The sequence below is a fragment of the Siphateles boraxobius genome, unplaced genomic scaffold, assembly GCF_051911475.1.
Source record: "Siphateles boraxobius isolate OS27281-9 unplaced genomic scaffold, OSU_SipBor_1 26, whole genome shotgun sequence".
Lineage (NCBI taxonomy): Eukaryota > Metazoa > Chordata > Actinopteri > Cypriniformes > Leuciscidae > Siphateles > Siphateles boraxobius.
Genome location: NW_027508876.1, coordinates 26,215,881 through 26,237,090, shown reverse-complemented (window position 1 = coordinate 26,237,090; position 21,210 = coordinate 26,215,881). Strand labels below are relative to the sequence as shown.

General features: G+C 37.0%; 2 protein-coding genes across 2 annotated transcripts in view; both read left to right on the top strand.

The window, feature by feature from the left end:
- Positions 1-15,127, top strand: part of tmeff1b (transmembrane protein with EGF-like and two follistatin-like domains 1b) — a 32,401-nt gene extending 17,274 nt beyond the window's left edge. Inside the window, exons 3-11 of the mRNA XM_077245222.1 lie at positions 7,881-7,990; positions 8,715-8,844; positions 9,866-9,892; positions 11,390-11,489; positions 12,959-13,107; positions 13,258-13,314; positions 13,774-13,894; positions 14,006-14,167; positions 14,317-15,127. Coding sequence (XP_077101337.1) covers positions 7,881-7,990; positions 8,715-8,844; positions 9,866-9,892; positions 11,390-11,489; positions 12,959-13,107; positions 13,258-13,314; positions 13,774-13,894; positions 14,006-14,167; positions 14,317-14,392 — 932 coding nt within the window. The 3' untranslated portion in view covers positions 14,393-15,127. The remainder of the gene's footprint in view (positions 1-7,880; positions 7,991-8,714; positions 8,845-9,865; positions 9,893-11,389; positions 11,490-12,958; positions 13,108-13,257; positions 13,315-13,773; positions 13,895-14,005; positions 14,168-14,316) is intronic.
- A 684-nt stretch (positions 15,128-15,811) lies between these two features.
- On the top strand, positions 15,812-21,176 carry cavin4b (caveolae associated protein 4b). Its single transcript, XM_077245226.1, has 2 exons — positions 15,812-16,845; positions 19,016-21,176. The coding sequence occupies exons 1-2, from the start codon at positions 16,480-16,482 to the stop codon at positions 19,604-19,606; spliced, it is 957 nt and encodes a 318-aa protein (XP_077101341.1). The 5' UTR covers positions 15,812-16,479; the 3' UTR covers positions 19,607-21,176.
- The last annotated feature ends 34 nt before the right edge of the window (positions 21,177-21,210 follow it).

Below are 21,210 nucleotides of genomic sequence, written 5' to 3'. Positions count from 1 at the left end.
TTCTTTGTGTAACGTGACATTGCCACTAGTGGCCTGTCAGCAGAATACAGCATTTTTGTTGTTTTCGCAGATCCGTGTGAACGGGATCATTTTAACATTGTCATCGGTACACGTAAAACACAAAAGATAAAAATTTTCCGTTTTCAGTACTTTGTTGTCGTGCAAACGTACCCTCAATCTTTTTTTAATGCTTATTTTACCCCACGTTTTTTCATAGAGAATTGTATAAGTAAATATTATTAATATATATAGAAATAATGATAATTAAATATAATATTTATGTCCATGTACATGCATACCATTGTGATTCTGTGACCCAAAATGAAATCACAATCGCTGACCTCAGCAGGAGAACTGAAATGTTAGTTGTTCACATTAAGATCTAATCTCTATCCAATCTATTGTTCTTTGAATAAGCCATTTGAATTTTAGATAATGCCATTAGATAATGCGTTTTAAATGGCATTTACTGTTGAGTACATCCTATGCACTTATCAATCAGAGCTCTAATCTTTGCCTGATCTGGACAGTCATGCTGGCTCATAGCTCTGAAGCTGCATAGAATGATTTCTTTAAGTAGTCTTCTACCCATTTCCTGTCCGCTCTTGAAACACGCATTGCTCACACATCTGAGAGAACATCAATTGACATGCAACCAGCGTTTTGTATTCAAGGATGCCGAGGTTCTAAAGCAAGCCTGGATATGAAAACCCAACTCTTATAGTCATCAGTCAATTTAATGGCTTTCCATTGAACACACAAACGGCCTCTAAATCACTCCAGTGTGAGGGAGATGCTTTATGCACATAGCTTCCCCGTAGCCCATAGGTCTGAAATCAATGGAGTCCACCGTGACGGGGCGAGGGGTCGACCGGAGGGAAGCGGTATTGCAAAGCTTTGCATAATGCATGTGTGTGGATGCAGCGGGCGCTTGCGAACCCATTTAAGGCAATATGCTCACCCTGCATGCTGTCACGCTCTTTTAGCCCATCCTGAGTGGCATCTGCTTTAGACGCTGGAATATTGTGCTGTTTACTAGAATTAAAGCTGAAAATGTTTATTTTAGCAGATATTACTTAACTTTCTTTAATTGTTTAGCTGGTTTTCTGCACCACTGGAGACCCAGAAATAATTGTTTTCAATCAGGTTTCCCAAACACTCCCCTTCATTGGTCAGACAAACAGATAGCCCCGCCTTCAAACTCACCATTGTTGAGCCCGGTGTTGCTGTATGGGGCTGGTCCGAATGCTTTAACAATTTTTAAAAAATTGTGACCTAATGGTTTACTTAGATTTGTCTTTGTATATTAAACTGAGATTGGGATTAGAAATTCCTTGGTTACTTTTGTTTTACATACTGAAATATTGTGCTATGCTTAGTAGAACTGACAGATAGCTTCGCCTTTAAACTCACACCATTGCTTGAGCTAGTGTTGCTACTTGGGGATTGTAGGATATCAGCTAAAATAAGCTACTGAGATTTGTCTTTGCATATTAAGCTGGGATGGAAAAGAACATTTTAAAACGATCTTTTTGGATGAGCTCATCTAACATATTTTTGGTACTTCGCTTTATATTTACTTGAATTTAGTTTTTTTGTCATGTAACATTTTCCGTCATTCCATCAAGGTTTGTTTTGGTCCTGAAATGTTGAACTCTGATGTCACGCTTGTGGATTCTGTCAGTTCCACACTGGCGTATAATTAAGAGGCAATTATTTTAAGGAAGCCCGTCACAGATGGTGCCTTCAAAGAGGCCCAGCCCACATAAACCACAATTACTCCCACCCAAAGACACTGCCAAATTGACCATGCTGGTAGTCCTTTGTTTCGTTCTTCGTCTGTAGTCATCACTTTGATGGTTAAACTCAAGACTACATCTACTTCAGAAGATCTCAGTGAAGAACCGGTTCCTACCTCTAGTTATACTGATGGTTCTGGTATAGTTATGGTATTCTTTACCACAAGACTATAACTTGTTGGGATTGCAGGGATATTTTAAAGATGTTAGATGATGTATCCCTGTAGGAAATTGACTGCAAAATTGAGGTTGAATCAAGTTTATGTTGCTAACAGTGTTGCAGATCAAAGCGGCGGTGGTTTCTAACCACTAGACCGCACGAATGTTGTACTCCTTAACAGTAACGGCTGATGGCCTCATACCTTTGAGTCTTTGATCTCACAGCCTTAGACTAAGAGATCTGTATCACGACTTGTTTGATCTCAAAGACCTCAAACTAATTACAACGGTACAGTTCGACTGCAGTGGATTCTGGTTGGTAGTCATTAACAGCATGAAGCTCTAGTCATCCACTCTCTTTTTAGGATGTTTACCACAACTGTCAAGCAATCATTATTGGTCATGATATACATTTGACTTCTTTGAAGTACTTTAAGTGTCTCTATCCTTTAGCTATACCCATCACCCACCTATTTCTTCATTGCTTGTCCTCTATAGGTCTTTCTCTCCTTCTTAATACATGTATTGTCTTTTTTGTGTGTGTGTGTCCCTAATATGCCGGAGGCAAAGAGGCACTACAGAATGGAGAAAACCCGTATAATGCTCTCGACCCTTACAGCAGTTTACAGTTGTACAATTAAAGCACAGCCCGGAGCACACACACTCTGAGAGATAGGGTTACTTTATTCTTCTTAAAGCAAGTTTAAGCCGAACTTGAGTCTCTAGGTAAAATCGTGTATCAGTGTCAGTACGAAGAAACTGTTGATAATGTGTAGTTTTGTGAATCATATGTGATCTATAATTGTAGAAGGTTATTACCCATCTTAAAAAAAATGTAAAGAAGATTTAGACTTTTATTTATTTATTTTTGTTACGGTAGTGTGTATATAAGCCCATCTATGATGCTATGTAAAGTTATATGTTGACCCTCCCTATTGTGTCTGCATGCTGTGCTCTTATGCTGGGTCTGTTTTCACAGTGCTGGACTCTACAAAAAAAAGAAGACACACTTGTATTTCCATACTGGTACAAGCTGGTTTATGTTGCTGGTCTAGCAGAGTCATTAAAAGTGCATTTGCATAACATGGCTAGAGCAGCAAAGCTCCCTTTAGACTACGTTTAGCTTCAGACTGCAGGTAAATTTGGCCCAAATCCAATATTTCTGCTCATATGTGACTCCGATGTACGGCACAAACCACATGGAATCTGATCTTTTCAATTCTGATTTGGGCCACTTCCATATGTGGTCCTAAATCAGATACAGGTCAGATTTTTTGCAATGCAACCTCAGTCTAAACAGTCATATCAGAATTCATGCAACTTTTATGTCTCTCTAAATCAACATTCGTCACAATTCTGCGCTTATGGGAATCACTATTCTTTTACATACCCAAAGTTATCAAGACAGTTGCTAAAGGTAGTCAGTAAAGGACAGTGTTTTGTCAGAACTCATTACAGTGACAGCTCTACTGTATATACAAGCAAAACACAAGGGCTCATATCAAGTGTTTAAAAACTCTGCGCTCTTCTTTCACATCCGCATCTTTGTTTTTCTATTTTGCATGCGCATAAATTTGCTGGCTTCGGCGGCAGATCATACTATAAATAAACATGTTATCAGGTACTTTAATGTCCTCCGCGTTTACTTCCATATGATAGCGTGCTACATTACAATTCAGGACAATGCTCTGTTCACACTGGAATCTGATATTGGGCACATTATAACAACAATGTGAACAGCTATACAAAAAAATCGGATCTGAGCAATAAATCGGAATTGAGCACTAAGCTCGCAGTGTTTATGTAGCCTTGGACTCATATTTATATTATACTTGTATTGAACTTCTTTCAAAAATATCTTTAATGTGTAAACTGTTATGAACTTCTACTAGGATAGGATTCAGTTAAATAGTCATGAGAAAGAGGGTCTAAAGTTAAGATATAACGTCACAACTGCCTCCTTTTTAATAAGGGACACTTTGCGGGGTCTATTGACCCATTGAGAAGATGAGTATCGACTGGTCTTGAGCGGATGAGCTCTTTGGCTTCAGGCAATGGACTGATGTCCTTATCTTTCAAATGGCATTGATTCCTGACGCTGCTCTGATTATCTTTGCGCAGTGTGAGATCTGGGTCTCCCCTCTGCCACACACACACTGTGCATTGTATTTGTTTGGAGATGTACACTTGGAACTGGGTCAGTTCAGATGAGGGACGTTTAAGGAATGTCCCATTAAGGAACTAGTTGAATGAGGTTTTTTGTGAAGGTTAGGCCTTATCAGTTGGTGTATTTGTCATTTGTGCATATCAGCGAGTTGTTTTGTATTGGTGAAATAGACTAGCATGAATAGTAAATTGTAAAGTGAATACAGTAGTGCATTTTTGCACTGAAAACTTAATCTGAACTAAAAAAACAGCAGATTATTTAGAGCATTTTTCACACCAACCTTAAATATTGCTTACACTGCTATATGTAACTTATAAGTGGGAAATGGAACATATGATGTGGCAAAATCTGTCGCCATTGACAAAAGTTTGAACTTTGTTCAGATGTATTTATTTGTGCTATTGCTAATTTGTTTATTTCTTATTTCTTTTTACTGTTTCCTTGTTAATAATATATTAATTAATCCAGTTGTTTTTGCTGTGGTATTTTTGTTAAAACCGTAGGAAAATCAGCTACATAATATTTTGCCAAAAGAAAGAATAAATGTTTGATATAAATGTTTTACCTTACTGGAAAAGAAACTGGGAATCGTAATCCATAAGCAGAACCGGAATCGCTAAAATTCAAACGATACCTAACTCTGGTTATATGACACTTAAGTTTAAGTTAAGCCATAAGTTACCCTTAAGTTAAAGTTAGTTAATGCATTACCCAACATTAACTAACAATAAGCAAAACATTTGTTACATTATACATTAATCTTTGTTAATGTTAGTTCATAAAAATACAACTGGTCTTTGTTAGTTAATGTCTCAGGTCTATTAAATATTACAGTTACAACTTTTGATGTTGACATTAACTAAGATTAATAAATGCTTTATAAATATGTTTCATTGTTAGTTCATGTAGGTAACTAATGTTAACAAATGGAACCTTATTGTAAAGTGTTACCAAGATATCCTTAGATTCATCAACATTACGATATTTTGGGATTTTGCACATGCACTTTTGTAATACCATGTTGTTAGTGGTTCTAATATATTTTACAGACAATTACTATTCTAAAGCCATGTTTGTAACATGTTACCATGTTTTGTGGACACATTCAATGGAAATGTATTCTTGGGCACTGTTGTAATAAGGTGTTTTTGGAACTTGTACTACTGTAATACCACGTTTGTTTGTATGTTTTACAAAGTACCAAGGTGTTTTGTACATGTACTCTGATAAAACCATGGCAGTCTTTGCACAATGTAGTATTTTGTAAACATGATATAAATACATAGTTCAGTCATGAAACTCTCTGAGCAGCTGATTGGTTCATCTTAAAGCCAGCCACTGGCCAATCGATCTGTTCAATCTATCTAACCTAGTTATTTCTGTCCCGAAACCGCTCAGCTCAGTGCAACGCTCCATGGGGATTTTCCTAGCCCTCCACCCTCCCCAGCACCGCCTGCCTAGATCTGCTAGGGGTTTCTCTTTACTTTCCTTGCAACAGCTTGCTTTCTATTCACTGTATTTATGCATGTTTCGGACGCAGACTTCACTCATGAGTCAGCATGAGTAGCAGATCTACTATGCATAGTAGATCTGCCAAGATCAATACTTACCATGGTATATATCAAAGTATCACCATGGTATTATCTCAGATATAATTTCTTGTGAAACGTTCATTACTTTGATCACTTTTACGTTTATTACTGTAAAGGCTTTACTGTACTCAAGCTGTGAAATCCTGCTCACTTTGACAGTGAATGTATTAGCACTCGCTCTATTCCCACAGGTGCCAGACCAACACATCATTTATCACAACACTTTAACACCTCCACAGATTAACCTCTCGTCTGATTTAAACAGCCTTATTAATTAACTTCTCAAGCTGCTCCTCCAAACTTCACTTGTCTAAAGTCTGTGCATTGGTTTTATCTGGAATACTTCCTCTCTCTCCATAGCCTCTTTGCTGGGATTCTGTGGCCGCAGCATTTGTGCCATTTTCCAATTGCATGAGCGGCTCGGCCACATGCCAGCAAGCGTCTGTAGTGGCTTTAAGTGTCTGCTCCTCATTAACAGTGTCTTACGCCTCGTCTCATCTGCCTGAATTTACACAAGGGTTACGGCTGCCCAGTGCCCTTCATTTGCATGCCCAACGACCTGCTTTGGGATGCTTTGCTCTTATTTAAATGAAATCTTCAGTAATATTGGGCATTATTATTATGGGCAATCTAGCTCGCTTTGAAGAGCTTTGTTTTTATAGAGCTATTTAAAAACTAAGAATTAAGTAAAATGAAAAGATTCTGAACATCCATTTGAAGTCTAATATTTGCAACACTTATAATACAAACCGGTTGTCACATCCATTAACTATAACAATTTTTTCAAAAACTGAATATATTTTGATATAGTGTTATTGTAGGTGGTTTGGTTGTCCAGGTTTAGTGGTAATATGTTGTTCCAAACCTGAATGACTTTCTTTTTTCTGTGGAGCACAAAAGAAGATATTTTTGAAGTTTTTGGCCAAATAATGAAAGTCAATGGGGTCCAAAACAATCCTGGACCTTCTTGACTTATATTGTATAGACAAACAAAGACTGTCTGAGGCATTCTTCAAAAAATATTCTTTTATGTTCCACAGAAGAAAGAAACTCATACAGGATTGTAATGAGGGAGAGTACATTTCTGTGTGAAAGGTTTCTTTAGCCCGGTCTCAAAAGCTTTGTCAGTCCCAGCTGCGTGTCAGATGGAGGATCTGGCCTTTCTTCATTTCTGTTAATAGGCTTCATACTCGCAGCTAGTGGTCTGAAATATGAATGACAGTTGACAGCTGTTGGGCACATGCTTTTTACAGCTGCTTTCTTCCAGCAGTCTGATTTCAGATCAGTATGTTTCACATCTTTGTTAATGGGTGGATGAAGCTGATCCTGGGCAAGAACTTTAAAATAACTTCCTGGTCCCATTATAGAAGGTTGGTTTATGGTATATGGATGAACGTTCATATAGACCCTCATTAACACAGTATAACCACATTCAGGCTCATTAAACACAGACATTTGTTAGCCATCTGAGTTTTATGGAAGCTTGTTTCTGCCATGGAATAAAAAATTAAAACGCTCACAATCTGACTTTATAACTCTCAATTGTGAGTTGACATCTTAAAATGTTGAGAAAAATGTCAGAACTGTGACTTATAAACTCGCAAGTGCAAGAAATAAGGTCAGACTCAGAATTGTGAGATATAAACTCGCAATATAAAAGCTTTGTGACTTATCTCACAATACCTTTTTTGCTTGAAAAGTCTCATTTATATCGCACAATTCCGACTTTATAACTAGCTATTTTGAGTTTATAACTCCCAATTATAAACACATATGCGAGAAAGAAAAGCAGAGTTGTGAGAAAAAACTTTGCCATTATCTTTTTAATTTTTTATTCTGTGCTGAAAACATTCCAGTCCTGACTAGGCAAGATGAACATAATCAAAGGAAAGAAAAACATGTTTATCATTTTTTTTTCTTTAAGAATAAGACCGAATAGGTTAGTGGTACACTTTTTGTTTAGCATGAAATTCCTACCTGAACTGCACTTAATGTGATAATCATGCATTTTTTGCTGAATGTAAAAGTGCAGCCTTTTGCTGTGAGAAAGTTGAAAAGAAACAAGCATGCCTACTAGTAAAATGTTTTTATACCTGGCAAAATGATTGATCAACAAGTTTTTCAGTGTTTGGTGTTTAATCCGCGTCTGTTGTGTCTCTTCAGATTTGTCAGAGAAGAAGAGTGACCTACGTGTATGCGACGCCACCACATGTCGTTACAACGGGATCTGCCAAAACAATGGCGCTGACATCAAATGCGTATGCCAGTTTCAGGTACACTTTTTACTTATTTTATTTATTACTTCGTAACACTGGAATTTAGTTTTTATGAGAACGTTCCGATTCTAAATTCTGATTTTAATAATCGAATATGAAGCCTTTGATCAGCAACCATAACTAAACTTTTGTCGTCTACAGATTTAAATGCTCAAGCTCTTGAAAAACAGGATGGATTCTGATTGGCTGTCGTTGTTTTTATTGTTCGTCTGCTGGAAAAATTGTTCTGAAAGTGATTCCAGTGAAATCGTTTCTGTGTGACGATATCGTTGTAGTTGTGCTTTGGACTATTCTTTTATATTTAGAACAATTTTTAAACTATATCTCTCTATCGTTATAGTTATTGTCCTTGCTGTGAGCAGGCCTGTAGAGATACATTGATTTTTTTAAAAACTTTTATGATTATAGTCATCGCTCTCCTATTGTGGACTTATTGCTAGTTTAATGGCTTCTGGTCCTCTGAGAAAAATCGTTGAACATTTGAGAATTTTTTTATGTGATTTGTTCTTCAGAAAATCTCTCAGATTATAAGGCAGAATCGATGGTTTAGCATTTACCTGCATTCATTTTCCCCCTCATTGATCAGTGAGCCATCTAAAGCATATTATGTGCAAAAACCACGCCCGAAGTGGCCCAACTCAACTTAATAGTGCATCCAGCTCTTCAAAAGCCTCAAATGTCTTGTATCTGTGAAGCCTCTCATGTATTGTGTTTGCCGCAGTGCTCTAAGAGCTACGTCCCTGTGTGCGGTACAAACGGAGACACCTATCAGAACGAGTGCTATCTGAAACAAGCAGCCTGTACCCAGCAGAGACCCATCTTTCTGGCCTCTGAGGGCCCCTGCTATCCTGGTGAGTCCACACTGTCTCCTCCACTTCCTGAAATGAAAACCTGACATCTTCTGCCTTAGGTCACATTACACTGACTGCTCGTTTCAGTAGAACACAAGTCACAAGCTTTTTTTGCTTTTTTTTGTTGAGATGCTGCAACAATTGGTGTTGGTTTGTGAGGGGATTATGTAGTTATATATATATATTGATTTTTTGCAATAGAGGTGAATTTGGGATGTCAGCAACCGTTGCCATTTCCATGCATCCTTTTATGTCAAATATTTGAAGTATAATCAAGTTATTAACACAAATTCTCAATAATCAGATTGAGAATTGATTACTTCTTACCCATAAAATTGAATAATAATAATAATAAAACAGAGAAACTCATACAGGGGCTTTTTTTTGTCCCAACATTATGAATTTCAGGAGCATTTCTATGGAAGTTTGTTTCCACCGCTGAAAAAAACAACAGTATTCTGACTTTTTTCTCACAATTGCGCGGTATAAAGTCAGAATTGGCAGATATAAACTTGGAATTGTGAGAAAAAAGTCAAAATGGTCTTTACTGTCACTTTTGATCAATTGAATGCGTCCTTTCTGGAAAAAAGCATACTGACCCCAAACTATTAAATGGTATACCTGTGAGTTGTTCCCAATTAGACCAATTTTGAAATGATCTTTTAAATTGCCTTCAAGGGACAATAGATGTACTGTCTTTGCTAATTCTATTTTAACACCCTGTTTATATGAAGAGGCTTATATTACAGACTCTAATGAGCAGTGTGATTTGATACATGACAACCTTTATTTTTAGCTCTAATTAATCTCATGATTTCTTTTTATCCACAAATTACATGCTATGGCTCAAAATAATTTGATATGCGTGTTAATAATGCATTATACAAGGACCATGATAATACACTGCTGCTCCCACTGTATGAACTCTTGACATGCCAAATGTTTTATGATGTGTATATATAGTTATAATAAGTTCTCCCTCTTTTTTTGTGTTTTTTTTTTTTGTGTGTGTGTGTTCCAGATAGCAGCTCAGGATCTGGAGATGGAGGTTTGTTTTCTTTTCTTAATATTTATTTTTTGACCACAAAAGCAGCCACAGTAATATCAAGGAAATTGAAACCTGGTCATTTCTAGGATTTTGACCCACAGACTTCAAATGATCTTCACTTCCAGCACTCAAGAGCTCTGTAGATCAGCCAAAACATGCCATCAGAGGTTATTTTTATCCTCCTCATGCTGAAGTTGCCAGTTACTCTTGTGATAAAAGAGTGACCCCGCGCTGTGCTGGGTTTAAAGATGAAGGCTTGTGTGTTCGGGCCGCTCTAGAGCTGTCATTACTGCAAATTACAGACCGCTGCAGGAACGCAACTCTGAGTGCTGTTGAGTATGTTCTCGCTCAGCGGACACTTCTGAAATGCATGTTATGCCGCTGAGTATTTTTAATCATTCTTTTACTTTGAAAAAAGCAAAAACAATCAGTCTTCTTTAAAGTGTAGATTATAGTAGTCTCGTTTCTTATTTTCAGTTGCCAGAATTTCCCTATTTGACCTTGTCCCCTACAGACTTTTATAGTGTATATGGATTTTTTTAATCTGTATTTATAATAATAATAATATTTTTAAAACTAGAAAAATCTAAAGTAAATAAATAGATGTTGTTAAAATCAGGGAGTTTCTACTTTGAACTTTTTTAAGAACTTTCTTTGTGCAATTTGTTATTTTGAATAACAAACATCATGAAATTATCATCATTACCTAGCATGTAAAAACACTTTCCAAATGCTTCTTTCATATTTTCAAGTTTATTTTTTAAAGATTTCAAGTAATCAAAAGTGCTGTTAATTAAAGAGTCAGCTAAATATGATTAATAATCACGTGGACAGCTTTGAAGCAAGTGTTATTTAAGTTTTATTTATATTTTGAATTAGCTTCTTATATATATATTGCTTTCATGTTCATTTAATTTTTTTAGTCATTTTGTGATGTGCTTTTGCCATTTTACTGTTTTTTTTTTAATATTGATAATTAGGTTTAATTTATTTTTAAGTAATAGTTTTAGTTTTTATTTATGTCCAGTTAACAATTGTAGTGATTCAACTTATTTCAGTTTATTGCCATTTCTAATTTTCATTTAGTTTAAGTTTTTCAACTAATATTTATATTTTATTTAAAATCACAGAAATGTTTTTGATAGTTTTAGTTAATGATAATAATTCTGCTGTTAAGGACAAATAGGGGGGAAATGGTAAATAAGCAGTTATATCTTTAAAGTACAGGAATAATATATAATGTTAACAAGGCAACAACAGACATTCTGAACTGTTTCACAGTTTCTCTTCTAAAGCTAGCTCTAATGTAAAGTTTTCATATATATATATATATATATATATATATATATATATATATATATATATATATATAAGTAATTGTACAATTAAAGTAAAGTAATTGCATAGTAGTATAGTCAAGTAATAGTGTGTGTATATATATATATATATATATATATATATATAATTGTAATTTAATGTGTGCTATCACTCTTACAGAATATGAGGGATCAGGCACAGATTCGGGCAAGAAAGTCACAAAATGCAGCAACTGCAAGTACGGCGCTGAATGTGACGAAGACGCAGAGGATGAGGACTCGTACGTGCTGCATTAATTTCTCTATGATTTCTGCTTATGTTGTCTGGACAAATTTAGCAGAGTACCCAGGAGTTGGTAATTAAAGAGTCCTATGCTACTTCATGCCAGCACTTTAAAGTAATGAATGTATGAAGGTTTTTTTTTTTTTTTTTAATATTGGAATCAACTGGCATTGTGTACAATATAAAAGCATGAAGTTGGAAAGAATTCAGCTCTATCAAAGCCGAGGAAATAACATTACTCCCATGAGACAGGGAAGCATTGCAAAACTTTTTTGGATCAAGCCTTTTTCTTCCTGGTTCGTTTTACTTTTTGCATTTTCATGCCAAGCGCTAATGAACGGTGTGGACTAACTCCAGGAGCCACATGAGATTCAGGGAGGCCAGGGAAAATCTTCCTGTGTCAGCTCTCAAACCCAAACCCAACTACTCAGTTACATTTCATGAACCAGCAGAGGGAGACCATTACACACAGGACACGTCTAAGCGTGTTTCAGGATTGATTTACACATTTACAACTGCTCAATAGAGCACAACTGCAGCTCTGAGTGATCTTATTAGTGACCAAATTTAACAGGCATGAAAACATATTGGTATCCGTGTTTTTTATATAATATCATTAGCTATTTTTCCATTCAAAGTTGCAAATTTAAAGGAACAGTTCACTTAAAAATTCAAAATCTATCATTTACTCACCCTCGAGTTATTTCAAAACTGTATGAGTTTCTTTCTTCTCCTGAACACAAAAGAAGATTAAAGAATGTTGGTAACCAAACAGTTGATGGACCCCATAGTATTTTTTTTTCCTACTATGGAAGTCAATGGGGTCCATCAACAGTTTGGTTACTGACATCATTCATCCATTCTTCCTTGCGCATCGAGGATTTATTGGATAAATGTGTATCCATCGTAGTTTACGCACATCTTCTTATCTGATAAACAATTTATCCACCTCAACTGAGCACTTCCTTTACTTAAAACGCATTTTTAGAAGTTATGCGCATGTTGGCATTTCCATTCAATGTTTTTTTATGCGATATCCCAAAATGCAAAATACAAATAGGTGGATGGAAACATAGTTATTGATATACTATTATAGTTTTTGCTAACATTTTGTATTATATTTTATTTTAATATTTTCTGTTCAGTTAAAGATTTAGGATTTTTGGTGTTCTTGTAATTTTATTAGCTTTTTATAAATATGTCTTTATGTTTTAATTAAGTTTTAGTTTTCATTAGTTAATGCTTGTTTTCTTGGCAACTAGCTGACATTTTTTTTCCAGAGTAAAATGTATTTTATTTAAAGTAATGAAAATGGTTTTAGTTAATGAAAATAACCCTGATAGATGACATTCAGTGCTTTATTAAAAGCATTTGTTACTGGTGAAGTGCTTTTTGTTCCAGCAAAATGTTTGTTTATGCCTTTGAATAATTCATAGCACAAATGAGACTCACGGCCTGTTGTTGCAGCTGCTCGTGTAAAATCGACTGCAGTGGACACAATGAGAATCCAGTGTGTGGCACAGACGGAAACTCCTACCACAACCCCTGCCTGGTGCGAGAGGCGTCCTGTATGAAGCAGGAACAGATCGATGTGAAACATTTAGGGAGATGCCCAGGTCAGATCCCGTCATAGTTACAGTACTGCAGCTTATACATCTCAGATAACTCACTATTTTATCCATAGTCCCTTTATTTGCTTCATGTGAACTATTGAATGATAATTTGTCTACCAGAGCTAATCCGTGTTTGTTTTTTTCATCACTCAGATAAAGACAAAGCTAAGAAAACTGAAGCTGGACTTCCCTACAAGCCTGAATTTACCGGTCAGTGCATTTCTAATCTTAATCTAATCTAACCTTGAAATGGTGTTCACAATTTTACTTCCATAATGTGAAATATTTCATTGTGAAGAATATCTAATGAGAAAAAAACCCGATCAGATTCATGTTGTTATTGCAGTTATGTAGTCAACATATTTTAAGTTCAGTTGATCAAAATTCACTTAATAAAAACTCACTGCAAAAGCTTTACTGTGAATTTTGGACTTGTAATGTTAAATGCATGTTCTTTGTGTTGCCTTTAATCTAGAATCATGGCTGTTTGTAATAATGTAGCTTTTTAACTGCTGCAAAGTAAAATGCCTCAAAGTGTCACATACCCTTCATAAACTGCACTGCTCAACTATATAGCTCTGTATAATTGAGTTTAAACAAAGCTAAATCTGGGAGTTAAATGTGCTACTTTCAGCAATAGAGAAGTAAAAGTAGATTGTTCTATTTTAGACCCAGCAAAAGCCGGTGATGGGAAAGGATACGGCTGGATGCCCGTTCCCTGCACAGACGACTACGCCAACTTCTGCGTCCATGGCCAGTGTGAATTCAATTACGGCATCGCCTCCTGCCGGTGAGCGACTGGTGTTTGGGAACACAGAACTGTGTACATCCTATCGGGCGTTCATTAAAAATTTACATTTGTTGGAAAATGAGTTTCAGATGTTTTCTTGTATTTCCACAGGTGTGATTCGGGTTACACGGGGACACAGTGTGAGGAGATCGCAGACTTTAACATCCTGTATGTGGTACCTAGTGGCCAGAAACTTCATTATGTGCTTATAGCTGCTATCATTGGAGCCGTGCAGATCGCCATTATTGTGGCAGTGGTCATGTGTATTACCAGGTGAGTGCTGGAAGAAACAAACAAGGGGCTACAATGGTATTTAGTAGATAAAAATGAAAATTTTAGCATCTTCCAAAAGCTTGCATTATTGCACAAAGTTCGATTTACCCCAAATAATGCTCTGATCATAATATCATTTTTTTTTACAGGAAATGTCCTAAGAATAATCGTGGAAGACGGCAAAAGCAGAACTTTTCATCAAACACTGCTTCAAGGATGATGTAGCTTGCTTTTTATTTTATTTTTTTATACTTTTTGTACCAAGTGGATTACAGTTTTAATGTGCTTTTTTGTTTTGTGCTTTCTTAGCTCTGGACAATAAGGTTATTTTTTATTTTATTTCATTATTTTCTTGGATGGTGCCTTATTGTTTTTTTGTTTTCAGGACATTTTAGGTACTTGATGTCAGTGGCCAACACTGTCAGATGAATGATAAAAGCCAGCTCTTTTTTTGTCAAGTTTTTTTTTGGTTTTGGTTTCATTTTTCCTTTAGGTTGTGGTGCCAGTTTTTTATTTTCTTTATTTTTTACGTATTGTTAAATGTAACTCTCGGCACACAAACTGTACCACAAAAACGGACGTCTTCAATTTTCATGGAATGTTCTTCTTTACTGAAAATATTAACTGTCTTTAACTGCCCCCTTTGATTTGATTTTTATTTCCTCAAATCCAACATAGCTGAACACCAAATTTAATTGGACATGAACAAGTACGCCGACGAAGTGATGACGTTTACAGTTTCTTTTGAAGGGAATTCCAGAGAATGAAATGCAATGTGTTTGACTAGCTAATCTTATCAATGTTGAAATGTTTGTAGTTTTTATGTTCTAATGTTATCGGTGTTGTTAATGTTGAAATGAACATTATTGGCATTAATTTAATTCTATGAACTGCATATCGCATGACCTGTGAAACTGTGTCCAGTGCTGTAGATTTAATAAAATTTAATTCTCAGTCTTACAGATATTTGTGTTACCTGTACACTTACACACAGTGTAAAGTTCATTGGTAAACCTTGAGTCATTCGGATGTGGCTTATCCTAAGTAATACGATCTCTCAAAGTCATCTAATTATAGGAATGCATTTCATGTAATTTCACCTGCTAATAAAATCATTAGCATCATCTTTACAACTTTACAAAATGTCTTAAAGGGATACTTTGCCCAAAATCATTTAATAATTTCATATGGTTCCAAACCTGTAGTGAATTTAGTTCTTCTGTGAAACATGAGAATATTTGAAAAAATTATTGACTTTCATTGTATGGACAAAAACGTGTTCAACAGAAGAAAGAAAGTCATACAGGTTCAGAACAACATGAGTAAATGATTTTGGGTGAACTATCCCTTTAAGAGTGACATCTTGGGTTATCGAATTATTAAATTAACAGATTGCATTGAAAAGCAACTATTTGAAGAAAAAAATAGATCTAATCGCAAAAGTTTGACTTTGCTCACGTGAGATTTTGTGTGTAAGAAAGCGGTGTCACGTATGAGCTGAATGAAGAGTTCTGGAGAATTAAGTCAGCCTTGGTCCGCTACGATATGAGTTATGAGTAATTCTAGGCGACCCAGGGTTTAAGAATAGACTGCAGCTGGTGGCATCATTTCACAAGTTTGTACAGTCCCATCTTAAGGTGGATCATCTTCCCCAGGTTGCAACATGGCAGTCAAGTCATGCTTGAGGCCAAACTTAAAGCATTGTGGATTTGGTTGTAAGCTAAACTGACCCTGAGTTGTGAAATTTCTCAAATTTGTTAATTGTAAAGCTGGAACCTTTTGTCCAAAGTAGGACAATCCGCTGCCTATTGTTGGTAGAACGTATTTTTTTTAACAAAATGTGATTGTATCATTAGTTTTTCTTTGAGGAAACTCATCTCCATGTAAAAAAAATGGTATGGTTAAGAATCAAGGGGGTTTCCATTATCTCAGCTGTACACGCATCTTCTAAAAATGACGAGGTGTCAGCTTACTCTGGATATTTATAACGCTGAAATCCATGGTGAGTTGGTTTGATGGCCCCTTCCAATCCCTCTGCGCTCTTTTCCAGTTGTGTCTGGCCTTTGAACCTTGTGTTCCCTATATACAAGAAGGGAGGAGCTTCTATATTCTCTAGAACGTTAATGAAGCTCCAGTCAGAGGGTGAGTCCGTCTCATCCGAGAGTCTTCCAGGGCCCGCCACGGCCCCACGATCCAGCGTCCCAAACGATAACCCAACACCCTCCTGTGCACCAACAGAAAATACACCAAAGCAGGACCTGAGACCTTCGGCAGTTCTAGTCTAGGGTCCTCACTGTGTTACAAGGACAAGCATGGCTGACAAACTGGGACTGGCAGGTGTGGCGGACGAGCCCAGCGCCCTGAACATCTTCTCTCTGCTGGAGAGGGTGTCCGGGATCATAGATAATGTGCAGGCGTGCCAGCAGCGCATGGAGGAGAGGCAGCTGGAGCTGGAGAACGCTGTGAAGACCATCCAGACAGATGTGGTGAAGCTGACGAAGGAGCACACAGCAACGAGTGGCACTGTGGAGAAACTTCTGGAGAAAACGCGCAAGGTCAGCTGCCACATCAAGGATGTCCGTGTGCGGGTGGAGAAGCAGAACGTACGTGTCAAGAAGGTGGAGGAAACCCAAGTCGAGCTGCTGAACAAGAACAAGTTCCGTGTCGTCATCTACCAGGTAAGAGGAAATGATCTTTTTGCTTTTTGTGGCATGTTTTCTTCGGACTGGGTTTTTATGGGTTCCATTTGGAGTTTGGATTCCTAAGGCAGGTCTAATTTTGGAAACGTACAACCTTAGAATAGTGGACCGGTCTTTCCTGTGATCATGGTTGAAACACCATGCATCGATTTTTTAAAAACATTTTTTTTACTCTGAGCTTGTCCTACAACATTTCAGACTTATGGAACGGGCCCATCAAAGATAGACAGATTATAACGAGATACATGGTCTTGCATGATCCAAGATAAATCACGATACACTAGAAGGTCATGTGGCCTACAGCCAAAAGCAATACAGTAGGAATGTTCTGCCAGGCCCCACTGAGCATAGAGGATTACTGTAGGTTGGCAGCCATTTTATCTGATATGTGGCAGGATGTCTGGAGTATTAAGCAAATAAACCATGTAATGTGATCCATGAAAGAGTAAAAATGAATGTTTTAGAGACTGAACTATGAAGCCTTATTTGGAATATTGCTGTGGATGTAAATGAGGCTAGAGGTCTGAAATGAGATTAAGATCGATTACAGAAATGATGACATCATAGAGGAATGTTTCATTGCTAATTCTGTAAATATTGTTATTTACACTTTAGCTTGAGAATCATTTGGCGTAGCTTGTATTTGGACGATTCAATTACTGTGTACAAAAGCAAGGTACTGCATCAATCAAATAAAATTTGACTTAGCCTGTCTATTTTTATAAACCAGAGTCATACTTATGGGACCATCATGTCTAAAATAAAATACAATAAAAATGTATTTGTTGCGGTCTACATCTTTTGAAGATTTATCATAGGAAATTTTCTCCATTTGCCATGTAGAGAATTTTCTGGAAAACAGAAGGGCTGCCCATGTACATAAATTAACTCATATTTTCCTTCTGAACAATACTTTTAATTAGGCTCCTGCCCATCGTCTCTTGTACCATGAGCAGAACAGCTGACAGATTTGTTCAGGGTTATTCTGAGAGCTGCACTGAAGCTTCATGTCCTAATATAGTGTTTTCGCCTCCGACTGAGTGATGGTTAAAAAAGCTGCCGACAGAGTGATTTATAACGATTGAAAAATGGCAGTTTGTTATCAATAGTGTTTTTCTTAGTCTATAAGAATGCGCATTTTGTTTTGCGACTCGTTATCAGAAGTGTCGACATGCAAAGCAGGGTTCAACCTTTACTGGCTAATAGCCCATGACAACTGATAGTTAAACATGTAACTTTCACTTATTTTGTATGCTTCATAGGGATTTGGCTTAGCCTACTGGGTATGATACTGTAGGTGAATGTTATGCGTGAGTATAGTTATGCAACAGCACATTACAAACACCTGATCTTTATTTACGGCCAGAAGAAGTAGTAGACTCACAACGCTACATTAATTCGGCTGTGATCAACTGGTTTAGTTGTAAACCCAGATTTTACATTACATTAAATTCGATATCGAAAAAATCTAATAATAAAATGAAAATAAATAAATAATATAGCCTGCCAAGAACACTTTTATTCCTATATTTAAAAGTCGGTAAATTATTAAACGGCTTTCTGGAATACTTGATTCTGATTGGTCAGTCGCGAATTCAGCGGGTAACCGACGACTGCGCTTCTGTCACGGCTCTCTCGTATCATTCCACGTATGTATCAGTTAGTCATTGTGAGAATTACCTCAGAGCTTTAAGTGAACATTCAATAATTCAACGTATCTTGTGAATCTGGTTGGTCACATAATCATTCACTTTCTTTTGCTATCATAATTATGCATGATGATTAGGCTATATCGATTATGGCTTTTTTATGCGACAATTTTTGGGGGAATTTGTGACCACTTAGATTAGAACCAAGACTCTTAAAATATGAATTATAATTGTTTTGTATAGAACTATAATGGAACATTTTTGTAAAACACATAATCACAAAAATAATACAATAATCCAAATATGTTGATGGCAATATATTCTTCAAAGTAAAACATTTTAACAATCTATAGATAACTATAAACTGAGCAAACATGGAAGGGGGTTGTTCAGAATGTAGGCCTACTTTTTTCTTTGTAGCCTAAAACCATTTGATTAAAGGTCTTAGTTAGATCTGCTATACATGGTATGTTTATGATAAATGTATTGTCTTTCCACAGGGAGATAATGAGATCCCAGCTGTAGCTGGCTCCAAAGCCTCTCTGAAGGGAGCAACGGGCGGGGACGCTCCCACAGACCCAGATGCACCGGAGGCCCCGCTCCCAGACTCAGATGAGGAATACATGGTCGTTGAGGAGGCCGACTCATCTACTGCTGCCAAACTAAAGAAGACCGGCCTGAAGCGTATCGAAAGCCTGAAGCAGACCTTCTCGCGTGAGAACATGACTAAGACCAGAGAGAACCTGGGCACCAAGGTCAACAACCTGGGTCAGCGCATAGTATCGACTGATCGACGTGAGAAAATCCGCCAGTCCGGGGAACGGCTGAAACAGTCTGGGGAACGTTTCAAGGAAACCATCACGAAAACCGTGCCAGCAAAGCTGAACCTGAAGAAGGAAAGGACAGTGGCTGAAGGTCAGGAAGGAGCAGAAGGGACCACGGAAGGAACGGCACCCGTCCCACCACCCAAGGGTCGCAAGGCCAGCCCTGACGTGGCCTACACTGAGCCGACGGAGAAACAAGAAGGTCCGGAGGAGGGCAAGGGCGAGGAATCGGAAGTGCCGATGTATGATATGAAGCAGCTTTCTTAAAGGGCGAGTCTGACAATCACATTTGGGAAAGACTAATGTACAGATATGAATTAGATTATGGAGATCTTGAAGGTGGAAAGATTGGGAAGATCAGAGATCTTGCTTCTGAGCATATGGATCAGCGGATTGTGTTTACGACAACTGAATGAGCGAGTTGAGGAAGTTGTACACTACAAACAATATACGTAGAATTTTTTTTCTTTTGATTTTGTTGTTTACATGTTACGGACTACAGTATGAAGGGTTATGAATGTTCAACCAATGTACTGAGGTGACTAGGCTATGGTTTTAATTTAACCAGCTAAAATTAGGGTGCACTCACTGTTTTTTTTTTTTTTTAGTCTATATTCTGCCACCTATGGGTGACGCATCATCCAAAATAGAAGGTTTTTGGAAACAAATACTCCACCCGCACAGAGGTGTCCTACAACACTACTAATAGATATAAGGCGTGTTCGACTTGAAGCGGTGCTGCGCAGACCGACCAGTCTATGACATCAAAGTACCGCCATATGCTTTCGAATCGCACTAGCGGATCTTTGATGTCATTCACTCCTGTAGTGAGCAGTGGTCAGCTGGTCATGTGATCCCAGTATGGCGCCCCCCATGATGGGAAACATCTTTTTGTAAGACACTGCTGTCTCTCGCTATTCTTTGTCACCTTTTTCACCTTTCTTTGCCTTTGTCGCCATTGGCTTTTGGCTTGCTTAGTTGGGGACATTTACTTTTATATTTAACAATATTATTACAACATTATTTTCCTGTTATCTCTGTAAAGCTGCTTTGAAACAATCTGAATTGTAAAAAGCGCTATATAAATAAAGGTGACTTGACTTGACTTAAGGGGTCAAATGTTTTTGAGGAAAATTACTGAGTGCACCTTTTAAGAATTACATATTATTTAATTAGCATTTTATTTGTTAGGCGTGTGTAAAATTATTTTAAATAGCGGAATTAAAAAAAATGTACTAAGATGGATAACAGAAGTGCATTTTGGACATTATCTGGAGAGCTATAAATATATTATGGTGTTGACTGACATCCAGCATGTCAACAATAAATGAGTTTAGAATTACATTTTTCCATTTAGATGTTGTTGTTGTTGCTTTTGGAATATAACATTAACTGTGCAGACAAGTCATTTATAACAATATTTTTCTGTGGCCTTTCTGTGTTGTTCATGTAAACTCTAAAAAAAAAACAAATTTTGGTGATGAACCATCAGTTGTAGTATTTTTAAATAAACATGTTAACTCAATCAGCTGGTTTCTGAAGAGTTTGTGGAAGAAAATGCATACTGTTTATCAAGATTTGCAATCAATCTGTTGTTTAAAGATCTCAGTAGTAAAAAACAAATGCTGCTGTATGGCATGTTATTTCCTATCATGCAGGTGTCCAAACTTTTTTATTGTGGCCAAATGGAGAAAACAAAAGTCAGAGGCCACATAGTTGTAATGATGATAAAAAGGCTAGACTGCTACCATGAGATTGTCTTTCCTGTTTGTTTTAATCACACTTTGAGCTCTATATGAAATGTTCATGTGTGAATAAAGAACGTCGCTCAAGAACACTGGTTGTAATGGAACAATTATGTTTCTTCAATA

Bases quoted from the DNA above. Each gene is read 5' to 3' on its own strand.
- cavin4b (XM_077245226.1), top strand. From the start codon at position 16,480: ATGGCTGACAAACTGGGACTGGCAGGTGTGGCGGACGAGCCCAGCGCC. The intron at 16,846-19,015 runs GTAAGAGGAAAT...GTCTTTCCACAG, and splicing joins TCCGTGTCGTCATCTACCAG to GGAGATAATGAGATCCCAGC.